This window comes from Camelus bactrianus, chromosome 18 (assembly GCF_048773025.1).
Source record: "Camelus bactrianus isolate YW-2024 breed Bactrian camel chromosome 18, ASM4877302v1, whole genome shotgun sequence".
NCBI classification, from domain to species: domain Eukaryota; kingdom Metazoa; phylum Chordata; class Mammalia; order Artiodactyla; family Camelidae; genus Camelus; species Camelus bactrianus.
In genome coordinates this window covers 17,977,002-18,002,710 of record NC_133556.1, presented here as the reverse complement: position 1 = coordinate 18,002,710, position 25,709 = coordinate 17,977,002, and the positions used below count along the sequence as shown (strand labels likewise).

Below are 25,709 nucleotides of genomic sequence, written 5' to 3'. Positions count from 1 at the left end.
CACCCCGCCCGTCCCCGAGCGAGCGCTGGCCTCACCTCCCGCAGCGAGGCCCGGCAGAGCTCCAGGGCGAGGTAGTGGAACTGGGGCCCGCGCTCGGTGCAGAAGTAGCGGAGCACGTTGGGGTGCCTGTCGGATTCCTGCAGCAGCTGCACCTCCCGCCGGACCAGGCCGAAGCATTCACGGAGGAGCCGCTTGACGGCCACCGCCCGCCCTTCGAACTGTCCCCTGGGAGGTGGCAGGCGGAGGTTCAGAGGGCAGATGAAGGAGAAAGTTGGGAACTGCACCCACCTTGGGGATTCTTTGAAAGAATGGCTCTCCAAGGGACAGGGGCCATCTCCAGTCCGGCGCCCGGCTGCCACTCACCGGTATACAAACGTCCCGCCTGCCCCGCGGCCCAGCACATCCTTGGGATTGAAGGAAATCTTCCCCACCACGGTGAGCTCAGCTGAGGGGACAGGCATGGGGGGAGGTCTCAGGGAGCCTCTGCTCACCGCCCACAGCCATCACCCTGCCCCGTCCAGACCCTCCCTGCCGCCGTGACCTTTCTGTGGCCTCCACCTTGCATGCCCAGCCTGGTGCCAGGCTGCCTGGGTCCAGTGCCTGGAGCTCCCCCTTGCTCTGTGTGTACTTGGGCAAGCGGCTTAGCCGCTGTGCCCTGGTTTCCTAATCTGTGAAGTGGGACTAACACTAAGGAGCCTGCGTAGCAGGATTATGAGGATTAATAAAGAAAGGGGAGAGCAGAGGTTTGCTGTGCGGGCTTCTTTTATCATTCTCCCTCTTTGGCATTTTTCTGCCCAGGTTTCTTTCCTTTCCTTCCTCTGTCACTCTCCCCACCTCCACCAGTTACAATGAACCCTTTGAATGGAGGAATTGGCTTCAAACAGGAAGGTGAGTTTTGGCAGCTGGAAACATGGTGAGAGTGAGCGCTGTCTCAGAAAAGACTGTCCTGGACAGGACGGGGTTGTCCTGGACAGGAGGGGACGGGCAGGAAGCGGGCATCTGGACGCTGAGCTGCCCCAGAGTTAGTTCTAAGGAGGCCTCAGTTTCCTGCTAAGAAGGGTGGGGTTGGCTCGGGCTGGCAGTGGACTCAGGTAGTTACTGCTGTTCCTTTTGGGCAGCTTTCGAGAGACCCCCCTCCCAGTGGCCCAGGCACGTCCGTCCAGGCAGGCTGAGCCCTGCCCAGCTCCCAGGGGCCCCATGCATACAGCTAAGTGTGTCTGGCACCCACTATTATACGCCCCTCAGTGGCCCTGAGAACACTCTCCTTAGGAAGAGCTGCCAGCTTTGGTCTCTCTAATCAGCTTTAGGAAAAGTAAATGAAAATTAGCATCAGAGATCAGTGAGAAAAGTATCGAACTGTCCCTCAGCACTGCTCTGAATTATCTACTTAAATAGCCACTCTCATCTGTCGATGAAATGCAAGCAGTAACCTGATCTGTGTGCGCTGGACCCTCCAGAGTGTGGGCTCGGGGCTGGAAGCGTATCGCCCACAGGTGAGATGTGCCTGCCTCTCCGGCAGCTCAGAAAGCAGGGACAGAGGGGCTCAAAAGCCTATTTGAACAAGCGCAGCTCAGCCGGCTCCAGGTGCGGGTCCCTGAGCACTTCCGGCCCCTCTTGGGTACCACTCACTTGGTTCTGCTTGGTTCTTGGTCCCGTCTCTGGCACGCCTGCCTTCCCTGCTCTGGATGCCCTTGGCGTGAGGTAAACACTCTCTGCGCGCTTTCTGGGTTAGATCTTCACATGTACCCTTGACGCCGGGATGGAGGCCACACTTCAGGCCACGAAGGCCTTGAGCGCAGAAGTGACGGGGGTGGGGGGAGGCCCTGTCTGCACACGCGTACTCGCCGCCACCTGCTCAGCCTTCTCTATCGTGATGATGGGGAAGCAGCAAAGGCAGGAGAGAAGTTCTAAAGCAGAGTCAACCACTGTCACGTGAGGGGAAAATGGTGTCAAGGCAGAACTCCCTCTGGAAACCCTGAGAACACGTGATGCCTTGTGTTGCTCCTTTACACGGGTTGGGAAGCCCCTGAAAGTTGGTCACGCACCTTCATGGGCATCACCACCAAAGTGCAAACAGAACTACTGTCCCACAGCTGACCTGCCTTGGAGTCCCTGAGCTGCCACTGGCTTTGTGTGTCTGTGGTGGGGGTGCCGTGGACCTTCCTGCCTTCATTTCATCTTCCTTAAAAATAAAATAAATGTTACAACAGCAAGCCATCTCCGGGAATGTTGTGAATATCTCACGAGTTCACGCCTGCACCGTGCTTACAACAGTGCCTGGTACACAGGAAGTGCCATATAGTGTCAGCCCTGTGGTAGCTCTGATTCAGGCTTGATTGCATCCACTTACTGTTGAATACACCATGTAGCCTGAAGGATGCCCAACCAAGCCTGGGGAGATGAATTGGTGGAAGTTAAATGAGAGTAGGATGTGATTCCAGTGTAGATTTTGTGAACCAATAAAAGGCCTTGAGGAACGCCCCTCTCCCCACATCAAGGGGAGGACCAAGATTTCCAAGGTCACTGTTCTTGACATAGACTTTCTAACCAGAGGTTAGAGGCTGCCACGAGGTGCTGGCACTGGAGGGCTTTTCGGAGAGTGGTTCTCGAAGATTTTCTGTCATCTGCCACATTCGTTTATTTGACTCTCCCTGCACTAAACCAAGATTTTGATGCACTGGACTCCAAACAGCTGTATATCAGATGGGCACGTCCCAGACTATTAACTGTAACTCTCTCTGTTCCTCACACCTTCCCAGCACACATTCACTCCACCTATATTTACTGAGTTGAGAATGGCTGTTTAAGACTCTCCAGGGCCCACTGTCAGTCACTGATTCCCCCTGAGCTATGCTCTGTGTTGATAGTGTCGCAGTAAACAAGGCAGGCTTTACCACAGCAGTTCAGATCAGGCGTGTGTTTTCCAGTTTGCCACAGTCCCCACCACTCCCTATTCTCTCTCCCACATGGCTGCTTCGCTTGTTTACTTTATCCACCTGGCCCACCCGTGAGCCAATAACATGACCAGGTATGATTTAATAATAATTGGGATGGGAACCTCTCATCACAAGGTGATGTAACAGGGTAGGTGTTATTAGTCCCATTTGACAGATGAGAAAACTGAAGCTCAGATGAGTTAAGCAATTCATCAAAGTTAACAGAACTGGGTAAAGATCCAACTCCTCTATTTGCATCTAGGGTTCTTCAAAAGGACAGCAATAAAAATGATGGCAGCCATTTCTAGAGGGCTCAACTACACAGCAGGCACTATTCGAAGTGCTTTCCAATGAACTCATTTAGGCTTCGCTACCCCACCATAACGGCTTCTAACAAACCAACTTTGAAGCTAAACCTCCCCTCTTTTCTGTCCCCGACTCTCCCCTCTCCTGTTCACACAAGCTCACCTTCAGGGTCTTCGAGGGGCTGGTCTTGCTCTGAGGGGTTTGGAATCCTCTTCTGGCTCTGTGGGGTGGCCCCCGAGGGCTGGCACTGAGCTTCCGGTGAGATGTGAGAAGGGCCTGCAGGTGCCAGGGGCACCTGCTGCTGCTGCTTCTCCACCACCAGCTGCTGCTGCTGAAACATGAGGGCCTGAGCCAGCCTGGCCCTGGAGCGTTAACACACAGAGCACAGGATCGGGGGCTCGGGGATCTGCTAAAAGGAAGACAGTGGGCTGAATCGGATCTGGGTGGGGGACAAAGTTGCTAAGTGGCCTTGGAGAGGAGGAGCAGAGTTGCCCCTAGGAAGACTGTGAGATGGACCTGAGGTCGGGGGCAATGGGCTTACCTGCCTCATCAGGAAGAGAATCCATCCTCCCAGGAGGAGGGCGGTGAGGCTGGTTGCCAGCAGGTCTTGAGTTCCCAGTCCGGGGTACAGGCCTGGGGTTTTCTCTTCTGGATGCAGCTCTAGGCTCGAAGTTTCCTCTCGAGTCAGGCTCAGGAGCTGGGGACAAAGAGACTTTCACTCTTAGCAGCCCCTCCCACTGTGGACCCCCTAACTAACCCTTCTGCATCACCCAGCATAGGGCTGGGCTTAGCTGAAGGGCTGGTAGGTGAGTGGTCTGGTGGGAAACGCGGCACTTTCCACGGTGAAACATCATGGTGCCCCAGACGATTGTCTTTCAAACCTAGCTGAGGACCAGCGTCTCCTGTAGTGTCGCTAAAAAATACAGATACTCCTGTGGCGTCACCAAAAAGTGCAAGTATCCACCTCCAGAGATTCTGGATTCAGTGGGGCTGAAGTCAGTGGCTTCCAGGTGATTCTGATGAGCAACTAGATTTGAGAATTATTTCTCCAGATCATGCCTGTTCCTTCTAACCTTGAACTACTGGTGACTCTTGTCCAGTCCTCTCCCAGGAAGGCATGCTTTTACAGTTTTTTCTGTTTTCATTTTCTCACTTATTAAATATTTTGTAACCTTTCAGTTGAAGAAGAATAAAGAAAACTGTGACCCACGTTTCACAGTTTAGGTAGCCAGTAACTTTTTGACACTTCTAGCACGTCTCTGACAATAACCAAAGTTAAGTTTTTCTTCCAAGAAATTGTGTGAGGTCAATTGACTCACTCTTAAATGTTATTCCTAGAAACCCGAGGAAATGACCCAAGGGCTGCCCACCTGCTTGCTGCCTCTCCCTGCTTTCCTCTGCCCTTTTAGCACTGACCTCCAAGAAGACAGCTGGGGCCTGAATGCTCTCTGAGGGTCTGGTCCCAGAAGTCCCACTCCCTGGGGTGGGATGGACCCTCAGCATGGTGGTGTGCAGGACTGGGGGTGGCTCATGGTGTCCTGAGGGGCAGAAGAAACAAGTCAGTGGGCTGAAGGCAACCTCAGCCTTCCAGCTTAGAACCTGGGCTCACAGGTCCCTTACTCCAAATTTGAGCTGGGAGTCTCACCAATGAGCAGCCACTGGCTGGGGAGGGCCACGCTGCCTGAGGGGTACCTGACAGCAGTGCTAGGTGAGCCCTCTCTCTCTCCTGAGACTTGGAGTGTCACCTCATCTGTGGTGGGGCCATCTGTGGGGGCCAGGGTCAGTCCACGAGGCTATGGAAGAAGATGGAGAGTCATGAGTCGGGGGAGGGCTCCTCTCCTGCTCTCATCCCCTCTTTCCAGCCCCTCAGAGACCCCCTTCTCACCACTAGGGCCACCCCTGTGTGAACCAGTGCTTTAGAGACATAGAAGCCAGCTTCATCCTTACCCACATACAGCGTCATCCTAGTGGGGGAGAGGGAAAGCGGAAAAGAATGAGTGATGGTTGTGGACGGTTTCAGTTCCCACAGTATCCACGTCTGTGCCCCCTCCCACACTGACTCTGGACTTGGCCATGTCACTTGCTTTGGCCAATAAGGCAATAGATAATGTAAGACATAAGTAGAGGCTTGAGAACTGCTTGTTCTTCAGGGCTTGCCCTCTCATGTTGTTCTTTGGAACTCTGAGACCACCATGAGAGGAAACCCAGGCTAGTGTGTGTGGGCATGAGAGATCTTATTTGACATCTGAGGGCTAAATAATCCACCGATCATGGCACAGGATGAGTAAAGCCATTCTAGATGGTCCAGGCTGAGCCAAGCCACCAGCTGATTCACAAAATCTTGAAAAATTAGAAATTTTGAAGCTCTAAATTTGGCGGGGGGGTTGTTTGTTATGCAGCAAAAGCTAACTGATACAAACTCTAGAGTCACTGTTTCTAAATCTGTTTCTAGCCCAGACCACTTTCAAGAGCTCAGTTTTCTAAATCTGAACTCATCACCTCATTCCTTGCCTGCTCCTCCCCTCTTCCTCCTCTAATGTTCCCTGCCTCTGAAATGACAGCAGTCATGTGCTTCTGCATAACTGTTGACTCTGCTCACAATCACCAAAACTCTCTAGTCACCAAATTCTTACTGGTTTTCCCTCTTAGTATCTGTTGCCTTCCACGTGTTTCCATCTCTGGTGTTTCTGCCATGGTTCAAAGTGTCTTCATCTCTTGCCTGAACTAATGCGATATTCTATGTGTTCACTTCCTCCCTTGTGACTCTAAGGTGTTCTTCACCCTGCAGCCTGGTCGATATGATCAAATAACTTCTTTGCCTAAAACCCTCCAGGGACTTCTCTTTAGCCTTGTCCCAAACCCTTTAAATGATCCTACAAGATTCCTGCTTAACAGCCTCAGACCTTATTCCCTGCTCAGAGATATTCTCCAGCCTTATTTAATTTGTTAATTCAATCTGTTCCCTGGTTGTCACGATACCCTTCTTTCTCCCTCTCCCTTTCATTTCCTGTTCATCCTTTAGGTTTCAACTTATATGTCCCTTCCTCTAGGGAGCTTTCTATGACTGCCTCCTGCCCCTAGTCTCGACTTAGGTGCCCCCCATATACATTCCCATGACACCGTATACTTCTCTTATCTCCTCTTTTATTATATCATATTACGGTTGCCTCTTGACAGCTCTCTGCCCCACTGGACCCTGAGATTTCTGTAAGTCGGAACACTGGTTATATTATTGCATTCCCAGAGTGCAGACTGCTCCATAGCAAGGGCTCAGCTCATGTCTGTGGAATGAACTGAGCGAATGGATAATCCCTGACTTTCCCAGTCTGTCTCCTGGTGCCCCAAGATGGGGACACTATGGTATTTGGTGCTGTAAGGAAGGGTCATATTTAAACTTTTTAACAACCAACAAACATATAGTACCTACCGAGCAGAACAGGTGCCAGCTATAGCACTGGGGTGGAGACACGGAGGCCCCTCCTAGGCCAGATCTTACCCTATCAGTTGCTGAACAATGGGTTTATCCAGGGGATCCTGGGAGCACATGGTGGGTGGTGCAGGGCACTGATTATTCACCAAACTGTTTGTAAGATTTTGACCCCTGCTTCAGCTGAACTGGTGTGTCATGGTGGAACTTCACGCCTGCGCACTGCACCTGGGCTGCACCACTGCCAGAGGCCCCAGCCCCAAGGCATGTGCACTTACAGCAGCCGAGTGTCCAAGGCAGAGAAGTGGGTGGCCGTGTCCTGGGGGCCTGAGGCAGGCAGTCGGATGTAGCCCCAGCGGAGGGCGAGGAAGTGCAAGGTGTCGCGAGCCAGTGTGAGATGAGGCAACTGGCGCAGGCTGTCCTGGTGCCAGGTGTAGATGCCCGTCACGGGTACGCCCAAGTCCTGGGTCCACAGCACTGCCCCGCTCCCCGGGTCCACAGTCAGCAGCAGGCCGATCCCACAGGACGCCAGGTGGCTCATGTCTGCCAAGAAAGGTGGCCGGGGAGATGAGGTCAGGGAGCTTGACCTGAGGCATCTCAGAGCATCTTGAGCGGGAAGGCTGCTCTGAGGGTGGGCCATCAGGAGGGCCACTCAGGTGTGTGGAGGTCAGGTGAGATCACCTGGAGGGTGATCAGGACATGGGAAGTTCACTGGGTAACTTCGATCAGTTGGGGTCAACTGGACAGCAATATGAGGTAGAGGGGTCTGGCAGGGTCACCCAAAGGTGACTGAGGTATGTGACTCGGTCCTTGTTACTTGAGAGAGATGTGGGGTAGTCAGTCATGCACTGGCTGCTGGTCAACAAGGGTGGTCTGGAGACATGCGGGTCACTTGGGAGTCATTCAGGACCTGAAGGGGGTCAGTCAGGGGCCCTGTGGGTGTCACTGTGATGTGTCAGGGTCACCTGCATGAGTTCTCACATGGAATCATGAAGCCAGGGTATGAGGGGTGGCTTAGAGGCACCTGTGGGGTCACTCAGGCGTTTCAGTAGGGCAGTCATAATATCAAGGGGGTGGTCAGTCTGTGGGAGGTCACTAAAGGTCATCTGTCAGGGGTCATTCAACATTGGGGGTCAGTTAGAACACGTACAGACTGCTCAGGGGGTGCAGGGGTTGCTTGGAGTCCCTCAGGATGTGTAGCGTCACCCAGCGTGACCTGGGTGGGCTCGCCTGGAGTGTGAAGGAGTTAGGGTGCTAAGGCTGCTCAGGGTACAGGAGGGTCGGGCTGGGTGCTGAGGGGGGTCACTTAGGGCTGCCCATCAGGGGTGTGCCATTCAGTACACAGGGTCCCTCTGAGGTCAGGTGGGTCTGAATGTGGTGGGGCTTGGTCGTGGATGCCACTCAGGGTTCCCTGAGCTGGGGACCTTGCTCCCAGGTGGTGCCAGAGAAAGGAGGAACTCACATTTCCCAGGCGAGCCATCCATGGGGGGCGCTGAGTAGCGGCGGTAGGTGGTGTTCCAGCGCAGGGCCGGGGCTCTGGGGTTGTGCATGGTGACCGTGTACTCTGGGGATGCCCGAAAGCAAGGTTACCAGGAGTGCCCACGTGACACTCCCCCACCCCGACCCAGGGGACGTCATCTTGTGGGGTCTGGGGCTTCCTGAGCACCCGGCCTGGAGGCCAGAGTCTGAGCATCACATGGCAGAAGCTGGGTCTGTTTTGGTTACCGCTGTGTCCCTAGCTCCTTGTTCAGTGCTCAGTGAAGTGTTTGTTGACTGACAGATTGATTGGCCCAGACTCAGGCCAGTTGGATAGCAATTGCCAGGCCTGGGCGGAGCAAAAGTGGGGCTGCCCGGAGCTTGGGGAGCAGCTGGGGCCTGACTCACGTGTCCGGCCGATGTAGAGGCGGGGGGTAGAGTGTTGCTCTGTGGTCAGCGTCATCTGTGTCTTCCCTGACTCAGGGTCCACCACAAACCAGGCATCCTGCTTCCGGCCTGTGGAGGTGGAAAGTGTGCCTGCTCTCAAGATGGCCTGGAGAGGGGATGCAGCCTGTCCGTCCTGACCTAGGTCCCGTCCCTGCTAGACCTGGACTCAGAGGCTGGAGAGATGCTTACCCGTATAGAAGACGCCATCAGAGCTGCGACACGGGGAGGCATGAACCAGCTCGGGGACGGTGAACGGCAGTCTCTGAGGAGCAGGAAGAGCAGAGAAACACATACAACCTGTTCATTAGGTACAATTATTATAATACCCATTTCCAGAGAGGCTAAGTAACTTGGCTAATGTCACACAGCTGGAACATAGCAGAGCCAGAGACAGTCTGGGACCCACCCAGGCAGCTTCCAGAACCCACACACTTAACCACTCTGCTACATGACCCCTTACGGAGCTGCAGCAAATCCCACACCCAGTGCCAAGATGCCACCTGATGTCTTGATCCTGGCCTGACAACCTCCTCAGAAACACTTGCCAAGACTTTAAAACTTCAATGGCTGTGACAGCTTCAGGGAGGCTGCTCCAGGTTAAAGGATACCCAAGAAACATGAGGACCAAACTCAAGGGGCCATCCTGGTTTTGGACTGGAAACAATAAAGGACACCACTGGGACACTTGACAAAATTAATACGGACTGTGGATTAGACAGCACTATTGCATCAACATTAAATCTCCTGATTTTGATAATTTACATTCAGGCTATTGTGTGTTTCAGGAATACACAGTGACACTTTAGGAATAAAGGGGAATAGTGTCTGTAACTCATTCTCAAATAGTTCAGAAAAAGAAATTTTATATATACAAGTATATTATTTATCTGCCTATTAAGAGAGAATGGTAAACTGAAAGTGGTAAGATGTTAAAAAATGGATGAATTTGGGCAAAGGGAATAAAGAATTTCTCTGTACTATTCCTGCATTTTTTTTCCCTTATGTTTGAAATCATATCAAAGTAAAAAAAAAAATCCCAAACTCCACATACCGAGCTTTTGCCAGACAGCATCCCAAGCGCAAGGAAGTACCTAGGGGAAGAGAACTGGGGCTTCCCGGGGCAGAGTCAGGATCCACAACAAGAGTCAACACAACCTGTAGCTGATGTGTGTGCTTACACTGTGCTTGGGGAGCACGTGAAGTTGAGGGTGCCTGATGCAGATGTGGGGGACTGAAGAAGGACTGACGGGCAAAGTTCAGTTGTTCATTCACTCATTTATTCAGCTGCTGTTTAATGAGCACCTATCACTAGCCAGGTGCTGGGACCCAGTGATAACTAAGTACCTTTCTGCACAGAATTACATTTCTGGTGTGTGTGTATGGGGGGAAAGATAGTACATAACAACACGTGAACCATAATGCCAGGTAGTGGTAAATGCTATTAAAACAAACAAACTCAGAGAACTAGGAGAGGGGGTGATTTGACATAGGGCAGCCAGGGAGTAAGACCCCAAGCCAAGTGAGGCGTGAGCCTTAGGAGCACATGGAGGGAGAGCCCTCTGGGCAGAGGGACAGATTGCAGAGATCGCCGGCAGGGGCAGCAAGAGGGAGAGGGGATGGGGGGAGAAAAGTGGCCAGAAGTCAGGTCAGCTGGGGGCAAGGTCATAGGTGGGGATGGAGTTTGGATTTTAAATTGGGACACAGGGGCTGAGTAGGAAACGGCTGGGGAAGGGGCGCACTTCTCACAAATACTCTGGCTCTTATTATGGACTCCAGCTGGGAACATACTGCTCTGACTGCCTTAAGTGGGCACAGCCATGAGATGTGCTTTAGCCAAAGGGAGGGAGCGGAAGAGACACGTCACTTCCACACGGACATGCCAAGAGCCAGTGTGTGGTTCACCACCTTCCCCTTTTCTGCTTCGGTGACCGAGAAGCTCGGGTTGAGACAGAGCTTCTAGCAGATTGGGTCTCCAGGAGACCACAGGGCACAGAAGCTCGGGGACCGACGCAGGTCACAGGGTGTAAGCAAGGGAGCCAGCTCCGGGGAGCCGCGGAGATTTCAGTGTGCTGTTACTGCAGCGTGCTGTTACTGCAGCGTGCTCTGGCCGATCCTGACTGAGTCCGGGAAGCAAAGGCAGAGTGAAAGAGGGTTCCAGATGGTGGGGACAATTCGGGTGAAGCCCCAGAGCTGGCATATTCAGCAAACTGAACGGCGTGCGTGCGTGCAGGTGTGTGTGCACACGTGCCTGTAAGTGAGCGATGAGGCTGCAGAATGAGGCGGCCCAGATCACAGATGGCCTGACGTGCTCTGTCAGGGCGACTGGACTTTATCCCTGGCGCAGCGGGAGTGATGGGACTGACAACCACACCTGTCCCACTAAGGCCCGATGACAACCCCCGGCGGTGGACAGGACTGGAGATCCACTCGCTGCCCCACTCAGTCCCCAGGAGACATACTCGTTTGGATTCAGTCAGCGGGCACCCTACGCTCTGGCTTCCAGGCGGGCTGTGAAAATGGGGAGAGGGCAGGACCAGGGTTATGTGTTCCCCGGTCTCCTCTCCACAGTCATGGTGGGCTGGCTGCGTCCCTCCCTCAAAGGCCTCAGCCCCTACCAGGTGGCCCTCTAAGTCTGCCCCCCTCTGGCTCCAGGTTGTGGTAACTGCTCCTTTCCCTCCCTATGAGCTTAGGGCTGATAATGGCGCCCCACGTTCATGGGCCACAGAACATGGCACCTTGCCTTGCGGTTTCCCGTACTCGGCCCACACCTTTGTAAATAATCCCGTAATAAAACCTCCTCAAGCTCCTCTTTTGCAGCGAGCCATCCATTTGCTGGGACGATGCCTGTCTACACACGGACATTTCTCACCAATTCAGTTTCCTAAATCACGTGCCTAGACCTTCCTGGCAGGTTTCCCCCGGCGCAGTCAGAATCCTGACCCTGCCCAACTCTGCGCTTGGCCACGTGACCGGCTTTGGCTGATGAGACACTAGTGAAAGTGATACACTCAGCCCTCCCTATCCGTGGGCTCCGCATCCGCAGATTCAACCAATTGCAGATCGAAAATATTTGGGGGGAAAAAGTTCCAGAAAGTTCCAAAAAGCAAAACTTGAATTTGCCCCTCCAGACAGCCTTCCCCTAGTGCTGTCAGACTTACTCCTCTGCAGGACACCCAGATTCTGACCATAAAGCCCCCTCTGCCCCCTCGGTGCTCTGGCTAACAGAAGCCCTGGCCCTCGCCCACCCCAAGCACTGAGGGAAACACACCATTAATCCCTGTTGTTTCTGGGTCCCCAAGATGTACAGGCTGCCATCAGCTGGGTCTGAGAGAAAGGCTGTCCTGTGGGGCAGAGAGGAATGGGATAAAGTTGGGTACACGCCCCCTGGTGGCAAGAGGCCCCCTTTCCCTTCAACTTCCCTGCAGGTAGGTGCCCACCCTTGCAGGAGGTACCACAGGGCTCCAGACCCAAATGTCTTCCCTTACCTCCAGCATACCCACCCATCCCAGCAACTATGGCTTCCCCATCTCCCAGCTGCCTGCTCCTTAAAAGACTGAAGGTCCACTTACTCTGTGACGTACATTGGCCCTTGGATGATAGGATCTGCAGGGACAGGGACACAGGCATGTGCAGCTCCCTCCAGACTCCCCGTTAAAAGACATACCCCATATTGGGTGCTTGCTGTGTGCCAGACGCCAAGCCAAGCGTTTGACATGAGTGTGATGTTATCCTCCCAAGAACTCTGTGAGGTAGGGTCGTTACCCTTAGTCCCATTTTACAGGTGAGGACACTGAGGCTCAGAGAGGTGAAGTGACTTTCCCAAGGCCACACAGCTGGTAAGTGGCGAAGGTGCCTGCAGACACCTGCTGATTGGATTCTAGACCCCATGTTCTTGCCCTCTACATTGACCTCCCTCAGCCCCGACTCAGGGGCCAAGGAGGGAGGAATGACTGCCCTGCTTACCACCCTTCAGCGTCCACTTCAAGTCCCCCGTCTGCTTGTTCAGTGCGTGGAGACTTCCATCCAGGGTGGACACGAACAGGAGGCTCTCTGGCCTGAAGGTCTGGACCTGCAGTGGAAGCAAAGTCACCTCTTCTGAGAGGCCTGGGACCACCCTAGCCCTTGCTCCAGGCAGGGCTGGCTGTGACTCCCCATCCCCTAGAGGGAAACAGAGGAAGAATGACTGGGGAAGCTGCTGGCTCTAGCCACTGATCTCCAGGACCCTAGAGAGGGGTTACGGTGGGAGCTAGGGGACCTTGGCTCCTTTACAAAAGGACTTCAGTGGCGCTTACAGCCTCCCTAAGAGATCGGTGCTATTACTCTCACCACTGTGCAAGGGAGGGAGACTCATTCTCCGGAAGGTGGGGTGAACAGCCTAAAGCCACGCAGATAACAGACAGCAGAGCTGGGGCTTGAACCACCATCTCTCTGGGTCCAACGCCAGTCTCTTTCTCCTTTGCCTCACTGTCTGCCTCTCTGGGGAAGACCCATTCTGCCTCCCCAGACCAGTCTGGCTGCTTTTGGTGCCAGGCCCCAGCGGGCCCCCTGAACCAAGGCTGGTGGGGGAGGGGGGCGCACAAGGGAGGGAGGGAGGGTTGGTGCTGCCCTTACATTTGGCCCCTGCTGGGCTCCCTCACCTGCTGCAGCCCCTCCTTGAACAAACAGGGTGGGGCTGAGCTCCTAGTAGAAACCCTAACATCCGGGTGGCCCAGCCGCACCCTTGCATAGGCCACGTCCTGCTCCGGGACCCTCAGGTTTGGGGTGGAGCAGCGGTTTGGGAGCAGTCAGGAAACTGCTTTGTATCTCTCTCTTTCCTGGGCCTGATTTGTGATCTTCAACGTGGCAGCCAGGAGAGGGGTCTGGAGAAGACACTGCAGACTGGTTGCCCATGGTTGACCACGATCGTGTTTTAAAAATGTGTTTTTAATTAGCTACCAATTAAAAAATTGGAACGACTTCACTTTTTTAAAAAATCAAGATTTCTAATTTTTCTCATTTCTGGCCTTTTTTTTTTTTTTCCATTTTTTCCTAGAAACACCCAATCTGGCCACACCGCATTCACATTCACACCTGGCAACCGTGAGGTGAGTCCAGAGAAGTGACAGTGAGCAGGGAGTGGCATGAACAGTTAGCTCTCTGATTTCATTAAGTGTTCGGGGGTTCTGAGGCTGGCGGAGTGGGATCCAGTCCCGCCTTGGCCTTCTGGCTGCTGAAGACTGGGCTTTTCCGCTCCTGGCAGGGCTGCACCAGATTCCCATCCCTCCAGCTTATTTATCCCAGAGCTTGTGAATCCCAGGTCCAGTCACAGGTAAGGGGGGAGCCTTGCCATCCTCCTGAGTTTGTCTGTAAAACTGAGTGTGGGCACATTTCTCGACAGAGGACCTTTAAGATGATCATAAGTTCTAAGGAAGCCAGGATTCCAGAAATTTTAGGAGGCCTGGCTGGAAAGCCACGGTCCCCTCGGAAGGGCTGTTCCTTCCACCCACACCCCCAGTGCTGCAGGAGGGGTGGGGTGTTGGGTCTACCTGGCATGTCTCTCCAGCTAGTGGGGTACCTGGCAACTCCCCAGAGCTAGGGGGCTTTCGCTGGCCAGGGGCCGACTTGGGGCATCCCGGATGCCTGGGAAGGCGGGGCGCCCCCTGTGGCCCCGCAGCGCCCCAGCCGCCTGCGTCCCGGAACCCGACCTTGCAGGCTCCCCGTCCGCCCGCTTCTCACCTGTGGCCCGAGCGTCCCCAGCAGCGCCACGAGCTGGAGCAGGAGCGGTGGCCACGGGCCAGCCCCCTGGGCCATCCTCGCCATAGGCCGCATAGACGGCAGCCACACGGCTGGCCCGGTTCCTCGGTGCCTCCAGGGGCCAACACGGCTCCCCGGGACGGAGGAGACTCCGCCCCAGGCTGGGCCGGTTGGGTGCGCAGAGGCCGGGCGCGACCTCAGCCCGAGGGCCGCCCCTTCCCCCGCCCTTCCCAACACACACCCGCACCCCGCTCCCCGTCACCCCGCGAGGGATGGCTCTGAGCTTTCCCGGAAAGGGGATTGTACCAACTGAGGCCCTTCATGGGGAAGTTACCACCCGCCAAGTGTTGTGCCAAATGTTTATGTCCACCATTCACTCATTTAATCGTCACAGCATTTCCGATGTTAAAGCTCGGGGTCAGAACCCGAATTCAGATTCAGACTTCTGACCTCAAAGCTTGTGCTCTTTGTTATTAGGCTGGTGGCCTCTACTGAGAGGTGATGAAATACAGATTAATTGGTTGACTCAGTTATTCATTCAATAAATATTTATTTATTATCCCAGCCTGGTAGGCAGGAGAGACAAGGTCCTTGTTTTCGTAGAACTTACAGACTCCTAAGTGTTAGGCGTCAGACCTGCACATCAAAGTGTGCCTTGCTACCGCAGTGACAGTCTCAGCTGCAGGCGGACCTCCCGGACTGCAGGGGTCCAGTTAGTTCTCAAGCTTTGACTCAGTCGTTTCTCCTTCTTCTTTGTGTAAAAAATCCCTGCTGATTTGACAATCATGCAACCTGACTCTGCCACCATCTCCCTCTCCCCTCTTTGTCATCCTTGCCCTCTTGGTCACACCCCTACAAGTCACTGAAGATTTTGCCAGCTGGCCCATAGCTTTCCTCTCCACCCGAAATCTTCCCACCATCATTGGTGTCTTCGGTGTCACCTGCTCCTGCATGCTGACCCTGACCCATGCTGTAATCAGCTCGTAATCACCCAAGCTTGCTCAAGTAACCCCAAGTAAATCTTGTCTGGCTGGCATCCTCATTCCTCAGCTGTCCCGAGGACGGGCTGCTAAGGGCTAACATGTGCCCACTTCCCTACAGAATTGCCCCTGGTGACTGGAGCAGCCCAGTGCCCCTGCCCATGATGGGCTGACATGGGGGTACAAAAGACTGGCCCCTTTGCTTCAAGGTGGAGCCAACTCTGTGCGGTGCAATTTGTGTTCCAGAGGTCCCCATGGGATCAGGCTGAAGCTGGTCTCCAGCTGAGACCCCTCCTTACCTTGGCTGTTTCTCTGCCCATCCTGCTTCTCTCACCCCCGTTAGAGAGTTCTTTCCAACATATCACTTGAGCAAGAACCCCTGTCTCAGGCTCTGTTTTTAAGAACATCCCAAATCTAAGGCTTTCTTTAACCATATGGTCATCAAAAGCCTTAGAAAACCCAACTGGCTCATGGCAGAAAAACCTCTTTTAGAAATATGTACATCATGGAGTCTTTAGTTCGCTTGGTTACTCCTTCGTGCTGAGCTGTTCCATTGCACCCAAATCAGCATGGAAATCCTAACTTGATAACAAAAAATGATTGCTTGCCACTCTAGAAACCAACCCATGCTACCAAGAGTGTGAATGAGCCCGCCTTTACACTTTCTATTTTGTACACTGTACATTTATTTGTTTTGGAATGCACATTGTGTTTGTTAAGTATGCTTGGATCCACAGGAATGTCTCATGTGATAAACTTGATTTGAATAGAATACAAACTACAAGTGAACTGGAACATGTGTGTGTGTGTGTGTGTGTGTGTGTTGATATAAGTAATATACATTCTAGAAACTTTGCAAAATTAAAAAAAAAGAAAAGAAAATTCATTCATGTTTCCACCTTCTGGAAATGGAGTATCTCTGTTAACATTCTGTCATATTTCCTCCAGTGTTGTTTTTCCAGTGCCTATAGGTCTGGTGGATACTGTGTCGAAATATTAACAACATTTTCCCCTCCAGAGCTTTTTTTCCCCGTAACAGCCCTTCTCCTAATCCAGCAAGGCTGCTCTGAATTTATTATCTCAGAGAAGGGATGAGGAAGCAGAAAGAGAGAAAATGAAGCTTTTTTTTTTTTTTAACCTTTTGAGTTTTTGTATAACTCATAGCATGAACTGAGACCTAAGAGAATAAGTAATGAGGGTAGAAGATTCCCCAGACACAGAGAGGAAGGAGGATAAGGAGGAGCAAGGAGTGAGAAGATGCTGCAGGTCCCTGAGAAAGGGGGACCATTCTGCAGCCCCCTTACCCCAGGACAGGACCCCACATAGACTTGTGGGATCCGAGAGAAAGGGGATTTATGTCTCACTTTCTGGGTAGGGGTGCTGCGTGCTATGTCTGGGCAGAGAGGGGACATTAGGGAGGTTCCCACTGTCTAGTGTGAGATGGAGGTGGGGGGATGTTTCCTACATGCCTGAGGGAGGGAGAGAGGGAGGGAGTGAGCAGGAGGGAAAGACTCTTCAGAAAGAAAAAAGGGACAAAGCAGCAGAGACCAGTAAGGACAAGAGGCAGGACACAATGAGACCATGGGCGTCTCAGGGGATGCTGGCTGGCAGAGATGATGACAAGGACTCAGTGCCCCTTGCTTCCTGGTACTATGTTAACTCCATGGAATTTAAACCCACCCTGAAGAAAAGCTGGGAAAAGCCAGATGGGAGTGAATTTCTTCCACCTGGCACAAAGGGAGCTTAAAATAAAAAGTTATATTGAGTTATAAAGACATAAAGTTGTATTTATTCACCACACCTCGGTTTGTGCTCTGCTTCTAGACACATACATAATCCAAAAGCTTTTCTCCATTCTAGCAAACGAATGGAGAAAACAGAAATAGTAATGGGAAAAATATTCCAATCATGATAATAATAAAAAGGAAATCCTTAGGAATAAATTTAACCAGAAAGGCATAGAACCAGGGGGGTGTGGGGGGAGTATAGCTCAGTGGTAGAATGTGTGCTTGGCGCGCACGAGATCCTGGGTTCATTCCCTACCACCTCTGTTATGGAAAAAAACAAGGCACGGGACCTGTATGAAAACTGCAAAACCCTATGAAAGCTATAAAACTAAAACAAAATGTGAATAAATAAAGAGATATGACCCTGTGTGGGAAGACTTAATATGATTAAAATATCAATTCCCTCTAAATAAGACAGAGGAAGACAAATACTGTAAGGTATCACTTACATGTGGAATCTAACAAAACACAACAAACTAGTGAATATAACAGAAAAGAAACAGACTCACAGATGTAGAGAAGGAACTAGTGGTGACCAGTGGGGAGAGGGAAGGGGGAGGGGCACGATGGAGGTGGAGGGTTAAGAGGTACAAACTCTCGGGTATAAAATAAGCTACAAGGATGTATTGGACAACATGAGGAATATAGCCAATATTCTATAGTAACTATGAATGGAGTATAATCTTTAAAAATCTGTGAATCACTACACTGTATAGCTGTAACATATAATGTACATCAACTTACTTCAATTTAAAAAATATGATATTGTAAATTAAATGCATAACTAAATAAAAATGTTTAAATATGGACTCTCAGGGGGGAGGGTGTAGCTCAAGTGGTAGAGTGTATGCTCAGCATGCCCGAGGTCCTGGGTTCAATCCCTGGCACCTCCTCTAAAAACAAACAAACAAACCTAATTACCTACCCCATCAAAAAAAAAAAAAAAAAAAAAAAAAAAAAAACAACCAAACAAACAAAAGATAAGCTAACGAGCAATCTTAATCTTCCTTGCCATGGACCCTAACATATTCACAAATTCTGGGGATAAGGATGTGGACATTACTGGGGAGATCTTTATTCTATGTAGCAATAATCATTTCGTAAATATAAAAATGTCTCCTTTACAAACCCTGAAAAATACTTCTCTTCACGTTAATATCTGAAAAAAAAATTTTTAAATCAATTCTCTCTAAATTAAATCATAAGCATAATGAAATTCTGTTATTCCTATAATATTAAACTTATTCTATGATTTTTAAAACTTGGCTAAAATAGAGATTGTATATAAGAATAATACAGGACAGAAATAGACTCACAGACAGAGAATACAGACTTGTGGTTACCAGGGGGGTGGAGGGTGGGAAGGGATAGACTGGGATTTCAAAATTGTAGAATAGATAAACAAGATCACACTGTATAGCACAGGGAAATATACACAAAATGTTATGATAACTCACAGAGAAAAAAATGTGACAATGAGTGTGTATATGTCCATGAATGACTGAAAAATTGTGCTGAACACTGGAATTTGACACAACATTGCAAAATGATTATAAATCAATAAAAATTGTTAAAAAAAAGAATAATGCTTGAGAATAGTCAAGAAAAGTGTGAAAATAAAGAATAATGAGAAGGGGGCGTGTCTTATCCAGATATGTGAAACTACAATATCAATATAATTTCAGCATAAGAATTGACAAATAGAAAAATATGTCAGTTAGATCAAATAGAGAATACAGAAATATACACCAGCATATGTGAGAATTTAATAAATGACAAAGAGAATATTTTAATTTGTGGGAAAATTTAATAAATTCCTTGGCATAATTCTCCATCAGGAAGAAAGTAAATCTTTCTCATTCTTTTTAAAAAAATAGATTTTATTTCTTAGAGCAGTTTTAGGTTCACAGCAAAACTGAATGGAGGATCCGGAGATATCCCATACACCTCTTGCCCCTGAATTGCACAGCCACCTCCATTACTAACATCTCCCACCAAAGTACTACTTTTGTTAAAATCCGTGAGCCTACATTGACATGACATTATCACCCAAAGTCCGTAGTTGACTCTAGGGATCACACTTGGGTTGTACATTCTATGGGTTTGGACAAATGTATAATGACATGTGTCCACCATTATGGTGTAATACAGGGTATTTTCACTGCCCTCAAAATCCTCTGTTCTCTGCCTATTCATCCCTCTCTCCCCTCCAACCCCTGCAAACACTGATATTTTTTTACTGCCTCTCTAGTTTTGCCTTTTCCAGAATGTCATATTTGGAAACACACAGGATGTAGCCTTTTCAGCTGTGCTTCTCTCATTTAATATGCATTTAAGTTTCCTTAAGTCTTTCCATGGCTTGAAAGCTCATTTCTTTTTAGCACTGAATAATATTTCTTTGTGTGGATGTACCACAGTTTACTAGTCCATTCACCTACTGAAGGACATCTTGGTCGCTTCCAAGTCTTCGCAGTTATGAATAAAGCTGCTGTAAACATCTGTGTGCAGGGTTTTTTGAGTAGATCTTGTCAACTTTTTAAAAAAAAAATCATACTTACAGAAAAGTGTACAAATCATAGGCCATACAGTGAACAAATCTGTTTAACCTGTAGACAGATCAAGAAACAAAATATGATCAGCTCCAGAAGAAACTCTAATTTAAAAAGATAAATGCACGCCAATGTTCATAGCAGCACTATATACAATAGCACAACATGGAAGCAACTTAGATGTCCATCAACAGATGACTGGATAAAGAAGTTTTGATACACACACGCGCGCGCACACACACACACAATGGAATAATACTGAGCCATAAAAAGAATAAAATGCCATTTGCAGCAACATGGATGGACCTGGAGATCATCATTCTAAGTGAAGTAAGCCAGAAAGAGAAACAAAAATACCATATGATACCACTTACATGTGGAATCTAAAAAAAAAAAAAAAAAAAAAGACAAAAATGAAATTATTTACAAAACAGACATAGACCTATAGACATAGAAAACAAACTTATGGTTACCAGGAAAGAAAGGGCATTGGAAGGGATAAATTGGGAGTTTAGGATTTGTAGATAATAACTACTGTATATAAAATAGATAAACAACAAGGTCCTGTTGTATAGCACAGGGAACTATATTCAATACCTTGTAATGGTCTATAATAAAAAAGAATATGAAAAGAAATATATATATATATATATATGTATAAATGAATCACTATGCTGTACACTAGAAATTAACACAGCATTGTAAATTGACTCTTCTTCAATTAAAAAAAAAAGAATATGACCAGTAACCCAGAAGGTCCCTTGTGCCCCATTCTAAGAATAACCTCTACCCTGACTTTGAACTCCATAAGTTAGTTTTACTTATTTTTGATATTTATATAAATGGAATCATACCACATATTCTTTCCTAGGTCTGGTTTCTTTTTCAATATTATTTTTGTGAGATTGACCATGTCATCAAGTGTAGTTCACTCTCATTGATGTACAATATTATACTGTATGAATATGCCAAAATTTATTTGTCCATTCCAATGTTGATGGGCAGTACTATTTTTTCCCCTACCAGTTCTTGGCTACTATGGAGTGCTATGAATATTCTTGCACATGTCTGGGGATGACCACATCTATGCATTTCTGTTGGGCGTATACTTAGGAGTAGAACTTTTAGGCCATAGGATATGTATTTGTTCAGCTTCAGTAGATTTTGCCAAACAATTTTCCAAAGTGGTTTTACCAGCTTACATTTGGTGGTGGAGGTGGTGGGTAGTTTCTTTTGTGATACAGAAAATATAGAAGCTGTAAAAGAAAAAAAATTATTTAAAATACTTTAAAAAATTTTAGAAGGTCAAAAGATACCATAAAGAAGCATAAAAAAGATTGGCAACACAGAAGATAAAGATTAATATCTGTGGTATAAACTGCTCCTATAAATTGACAAGAAAAAGACAACCAAAAAATATACAAAGGCTATGAATAGACACTTACGTAAGATGAACCAAAACGTATGAAAATGTGCTCAGAATCACTAGCAGTCAGAGAAATGCAAAAACAAGATTTTTAAAAAAGTAACCAGCATATCACTTTATGTCCATAAATTTGCAAAAATTAAAAAGAAGGCTATAGTAATGGCAGAATGTTGATAATTGCGGAAGCTGAGTTGTGAGTATTTTGGGGCTCATTATACTATTCTATTTCGTTTCAAGATGCTTGAAGATGTCCATCATAAGAAGAAAAAACTCAAACAAACAAAAATAAGAAACCAAAGCCTATTGCTGCCAGGGATTTGGGGAAGAGTATGCTCTCATATGGGGCTGGTGGAAATGTAAATTGTTAGGCTTTTTGGAATGCAGTCTGGAAACAATTGTTCAACATAAAAATTGCATAATCCCTTTGACCTGGAAAATCCACTCGTGGGGATCTTTCCAATAAAAATAAAAGATCTTTATATAAAAATTATTTTTAAAAGTTTATAAAGGTAGAGGTATAAGGGTGCTTATTGGAGCATTGTTCTTAGCACAAACAAGTAGAAACAAAGCAAGTATCCTTCAACTGAGATATAGCCGACCTAATTACAGAACACCTGCACTTTGGAGTATTACGCAGCCACTAAAAATAATAGAGTGTATTAATTAACTTGGAAAGATTTTTACGAGTTAGAGTAAGAATAGCAAGATGCAGAAAGAGCATTATAGGAACCTACTTTTGTAAAACCAGGTATATGTATATATATATGTAAATTATTTTAGGTGAGTAAGGGTGAAAATACAGAATACAATATATTGGTTTGTTAACAAGGATTCTGCGGTATGCTAGAGGTGGTGTGCTATACTAAGAAGGGGGTAAAACCAGCAAAAAAGGAAAAAAATCAAAGCTACTCAAAAAAAATCATATATCTAACCCATGTATGTAAAAGTAGACATATATATGTGGGGTGTGTGTATGCATTAATGTGCATATAATTCCTTGCCCAAATGAAATACCTGTTTATATACTATACAGAGCAATTTTAATCTCCATGTTTCCACTCCTTGTTAGTTCTGTGCATAACTGAGTACTAGAACGCCTTCTCAAACAAAATAGGAGTCTCCTCTTTATCCCGACTATAACAGTAGTACTGTTGAAAAAATATATGAGCCTTTCCTTGCTTCACATACAGGATCTAACCTAATCTGTTAACTAACTTGCGAGGAAGGTTTTATTGTTCCCATTCTACAGATGAGCAAACTAAGTTTTAGAGAGGTTAAGTTTGCCCAAGCTTACAAAGCTAGAATGCGAAGAGGCAGTGATTGAAACCTAAGTCTGCTTGAGTCTGTGAACGTAAGCTCCGTTATACTTCGTTTACCCTATTCTTCTTTTGACTTGCTCTTCCATGGGTTCACCTGGTCTGAATAAAGGAGCCACCGAGGCAGCCGGGCCTGTGATGACCAGGGCAGAAGCAGTCCTCGTTCACTGGCCGACTAGCCCACTGGCTGCCCACACAAGAGTTGGAGGTCAGAGCCCCCGCTGGGACTCCTCTGCCAACACTTGGTCCCCATATCTCCCTTGGGGAACTTGTGGTCCCAGATCTCCTCCAGGGACTCACCCACGCCCAGATTCAGTGCTCAGTTATTTCTCTATTTCCTCCCACCGGGGGTAGTGAGTAGTCAGCCGTCCCCTTATAGCGAAGAGAGGTGAGTAAGCACCCAGGACTGGGTTTGGAACGCGCATTCTAAGTCCTGTAGGCGGAGCCTTCTGTCTGTGCCTCACGAGAGGCCTCTAGTGGTAACACTTCAAACTTCAGGCTTACGATTCCATTTTTGAAACCTGCAAAGCAGGTCAACTGATCCCCGTTGTTGGAGGTCCGCGTATTGGTTACCCGCCCTAAATTCGGGTGAGAAGGAGGCTAGTGATCGCGAGGAGGCTCGACGGAGTCTTCCGGGCATCTGGTCATGTTCCTTTTTTTCTTCTTACGGGTGCTGGTAGCAAACTTTGTGTATATCTCACTGGTGTGCTGGAGTCGATTCACGAGAGCTGATTGTTACCTTCCCCAGAATTTTGTGAGCTGTCAGTTAATCATGGCCATTGTAAAAAGTTAAATTATGTAAACTTACAACTAAATATATTGCATTTAAAACAAACGTAGTAACTATTCAAAACTCATCACTTCCTAATTATTTTTCTGTTCACTCTGCTCTTGAGATTATTTACATCCATGGTATCTGTTTGCTGGAAAAGTTACATAATGGTTACTGCACACATGGCATTCCACTTCCATGCTCAGCGACATCACATTAACGGCTTGAAATCAGCCATAGTGGGAGTATTTACACCATGGAAATCGTCCAATGATACAAATCAGGGCTTGATTTATCGTTTTGTTCATTGCCTAGACTTAAGAAAGTGAGGAAGACAATGTTAATACAGACTGGATTTAAAAGTGTTCTGCCTCTGTGGATGGCATAAAAGAAATCAAGGAGGGAGAAGGGTATAGCTCAAGGGGTAGAGTGCATGCTTAGCATACAGAAGGTCTGGGGTTCAATCCCCAGTACCTCCTCTAAAATTAAATAAGTAAACCTAACTACCTCTCCCACCAAAAAAAAAAAAAAAGGAATCAAGGAAATATTCTTCATATTTGAAACCTATTATCTGATTCAGCAAAGAAGCTGTTCACATCATTGAAGAAGGAGTGGTTTCAAAATACGTCTTCACTGTTACATTTTCCTCTTCCTTGTTGTTAATGTAAGCAAGAATATCAACCAGGGCACATATCAGAACGACATTTAGAGCCAGTTGTTAAAATTTTACCAGCCCACCACTGGTTACATGGCAATAAAAGGTTAAAAACAAACAGAGAAACAGGATCTATGTTCTTATGGGCAAAGTATGATGGGTCCCAAACATAGTAGCTTTGTTTTATTTCCTTAATAAAAATCTAAGAACATTGTAAAAGAAAACCCCATCCTCTTCAAAAAACAAAACCTTGCAGTTTCAGCTCCAGGCTTGCTGAGCACTATGCTGTTGAGTAGTATTTACTTGTGGGGTCAGGGGGAAGTTCCCTTGTGCAGTAGACACTGTGTGTCCCACCACTGCGTCCCAGCTGCAGTGAGTGGTGACTGCTCACAGCTCACAACTGTCTCCTTCTCCGGAGCATCGCTCTGTGCTGATGGGAGCTGTCTCTCCTGAAAAGTCACCTGGCTGCTCCCTTCTCTGTTGTCCTCCTGATCTCAACAAGGGACCACTCTGCAGTATCATTTATCCTCCACCCCGCACCCAGACCACATCTTTGCTTCGTCTGTCCCCCTGCCTTATCCTGTTTCTCACTTGCTTCATTACAGGTTTCCCCTGAAGAGATTCCTTCAAAACCACCCTGCCCTCGAGTCCCTGTCTCAGGCTCTGCTCTGGAGGACCCAACCTCAGATTCCCTGGATGTTCGGACTATGGGAGCCGGAGCACTTTTTGAGGGTAAGCTCCCACCTCAAGTGGGCTAAACTCTTGCAAATTGATATCTCTTCTGGGGCTTGTTTCTAGTGCAGAGTCTGGGAATGTGTTAAAATGACAACTTCTTGGCCCCACCCCAGCCCCATTGAGTCAGAAATTCTGAGAATGGGGCCCAGCAATTTGTGTTTCAGCAAACCCTTGAGATGATGCTCATGCACCCTAGGGTTCAAGAACCCCTGGTCTGAGTGTGTAAGATGCCACTTGCTCAGAGAGGAGACACATCCCACCAATAGGAGACTTATCTCTCCACCTCACCCCTGGAATAAGAGGGGAGGAACCACTTGACGAGGGATTTCTCTCATGAATTCTAAGATCAGAGGTGGGGAAATTGGGACATTGGGCATCTTGGCAAAGCTAAGAAAGCAAGAAAGCTTTTCATCTCTTTTCTTTCTTCTGTCTTCTTTGCTACACGCTTTCCCTTTGGCTGGCAATAACATGAGCTGAGTTTGGATCTGGGGCCTTGCTTTTGGGTTGGAAAATGCTACTTTGGGAAACAGTCAGTGATTTGATTTCAAGCTTCTGCTGTATTCATCTTTGGTTCTGCCATTTTCTTGTATTTTCTAAATTTGGGTGTGTAATGCTGGTCCTAAGATATCCTTCTGGGTCCTATTGACTTCTAGAACTTGGGAAAAGTGAGACAGGTGAGACTCTAGTTGAAATAAACCACCTGATTCCGGAAATGTTGATGGACCAACAGGATCCAAGCCAGCTCCTGAAGAGGAAACCAGTCCACCTGTGTGAATCCTTTCAGTCCATCAGAACTGGGACTGGGAGGAAGGAGAAGGGAAAGACAGAGAACAACCACAAGAGGGACGATCTGGAGAGTTTGCCAGGCGCCAGGCATTGTGCCAAGAGCCTTGCATGTAAAGTCTCATATATTTTTTTGTAACAATCCTACCAAATAGGTCCCACCATTACCCCCATTTTATAGATGACAAAACTAAGTTACAGAGAAGTTTTTAGAGAAATTTAGAGCTCACTCTCCTTGGACACATAACTTAAAAACAAAATTAAAGAGCCAGGATTTGAACGTTGATGTATCTGATAACAAATCCCAAGTTCTTTTTTGTTTGTTTGTTTTTGTTTTTGTTTTCATATTCTTTTTCATTAAAGGTTATTATAAGATATTGA

General features: G+C 48.2%; 1 protein-coding gene and 1 long non-coding RNA gene across 5 annotated transcripts in view; one reads left to right on the top strand and one right to left on the bottom strand.

Moving 5' to 3' along the window:
- Positions 1-14,528, bottom strand: part of ERN2 (endoplasmic reticulum to nucleus signaling 2) — a 17,763-nt gene extending 3,235 nt beyond the window's left edge. The window contains exons 1-15 of one of the 3 annotated variants that reach the window (XM_074346199.1): positions 14,308-14,528; positions 12,556-12,661; positions 12,162-12,195; positions 11,861-11,933; positions 8,782-8,854; positions 8,554-8,661; positions 8,132-8,233; positions 6,948-7,212; positions 5,128-5,206; positions 4,888-5,035; positions 4,659-4,780; positions 3,784-3,939; positions 3,405-3,573; positions 364-445; positions 36-225 (exon numbers count right to left, since the gene is read on the bottom strand). In XM_074346199.1, coding sequence (XP_074202300.1) covers positions 36-225; positions 364-445; positions 3,405-3,573; positions 3,784-3,939; positions 4,659-4,780; positions 4,888-5,035; positions 5,128-5,206; positions 6,948-7,212; positions 8,132-8,233; positions 8,554-8,661; positions 8,782-8,854; positions 11,861-11,933; positions 12,162-12,195; positions 12,556-12,661; positions 14,308-14,400 — 1,800 coding nt within the window. In that variant the 5' untranslated portion in view covers positions 14,401-14,528. The remainder of the gene's footprint in view (positions 1-35; positions 226-363; positions 446-3,404; positions 3,574-3,783; positions 3,940-4,658; positions 4,781-4,887; positions 5,036-5,127; positions 5,207-6,947; positions 7,213-8,131; positions 8,234-8,553; positions 8,662-8,781; positions 8,855-11,860; positions 11,934-12,161; positions 12,196-12,555; positions 12,662-14,307) is intronic. The other 2 variants (XM_074346201.1, XM_074346200.1) reach the window with 2 other exon arrangements.
- Positions 13,367-25,709, top strand: LOC141573898 (uncharacterized). 2 transcript variants are annotated; one of them, XR_012500328.1, is made up of 3 exons: positions 13,367-13,900; positions 24,416-24,542; positions 25,199-25,709. It is a non-coding gene; the product is annotated as an uncharacterized LOC141573898 (long non-coding RNA). The 2 variants fall into 2 exon arrangements; XR_012500327.1 differs by lacking the exon at positions 13,367-13,900 and adding an exon at positions 24,024-24,097.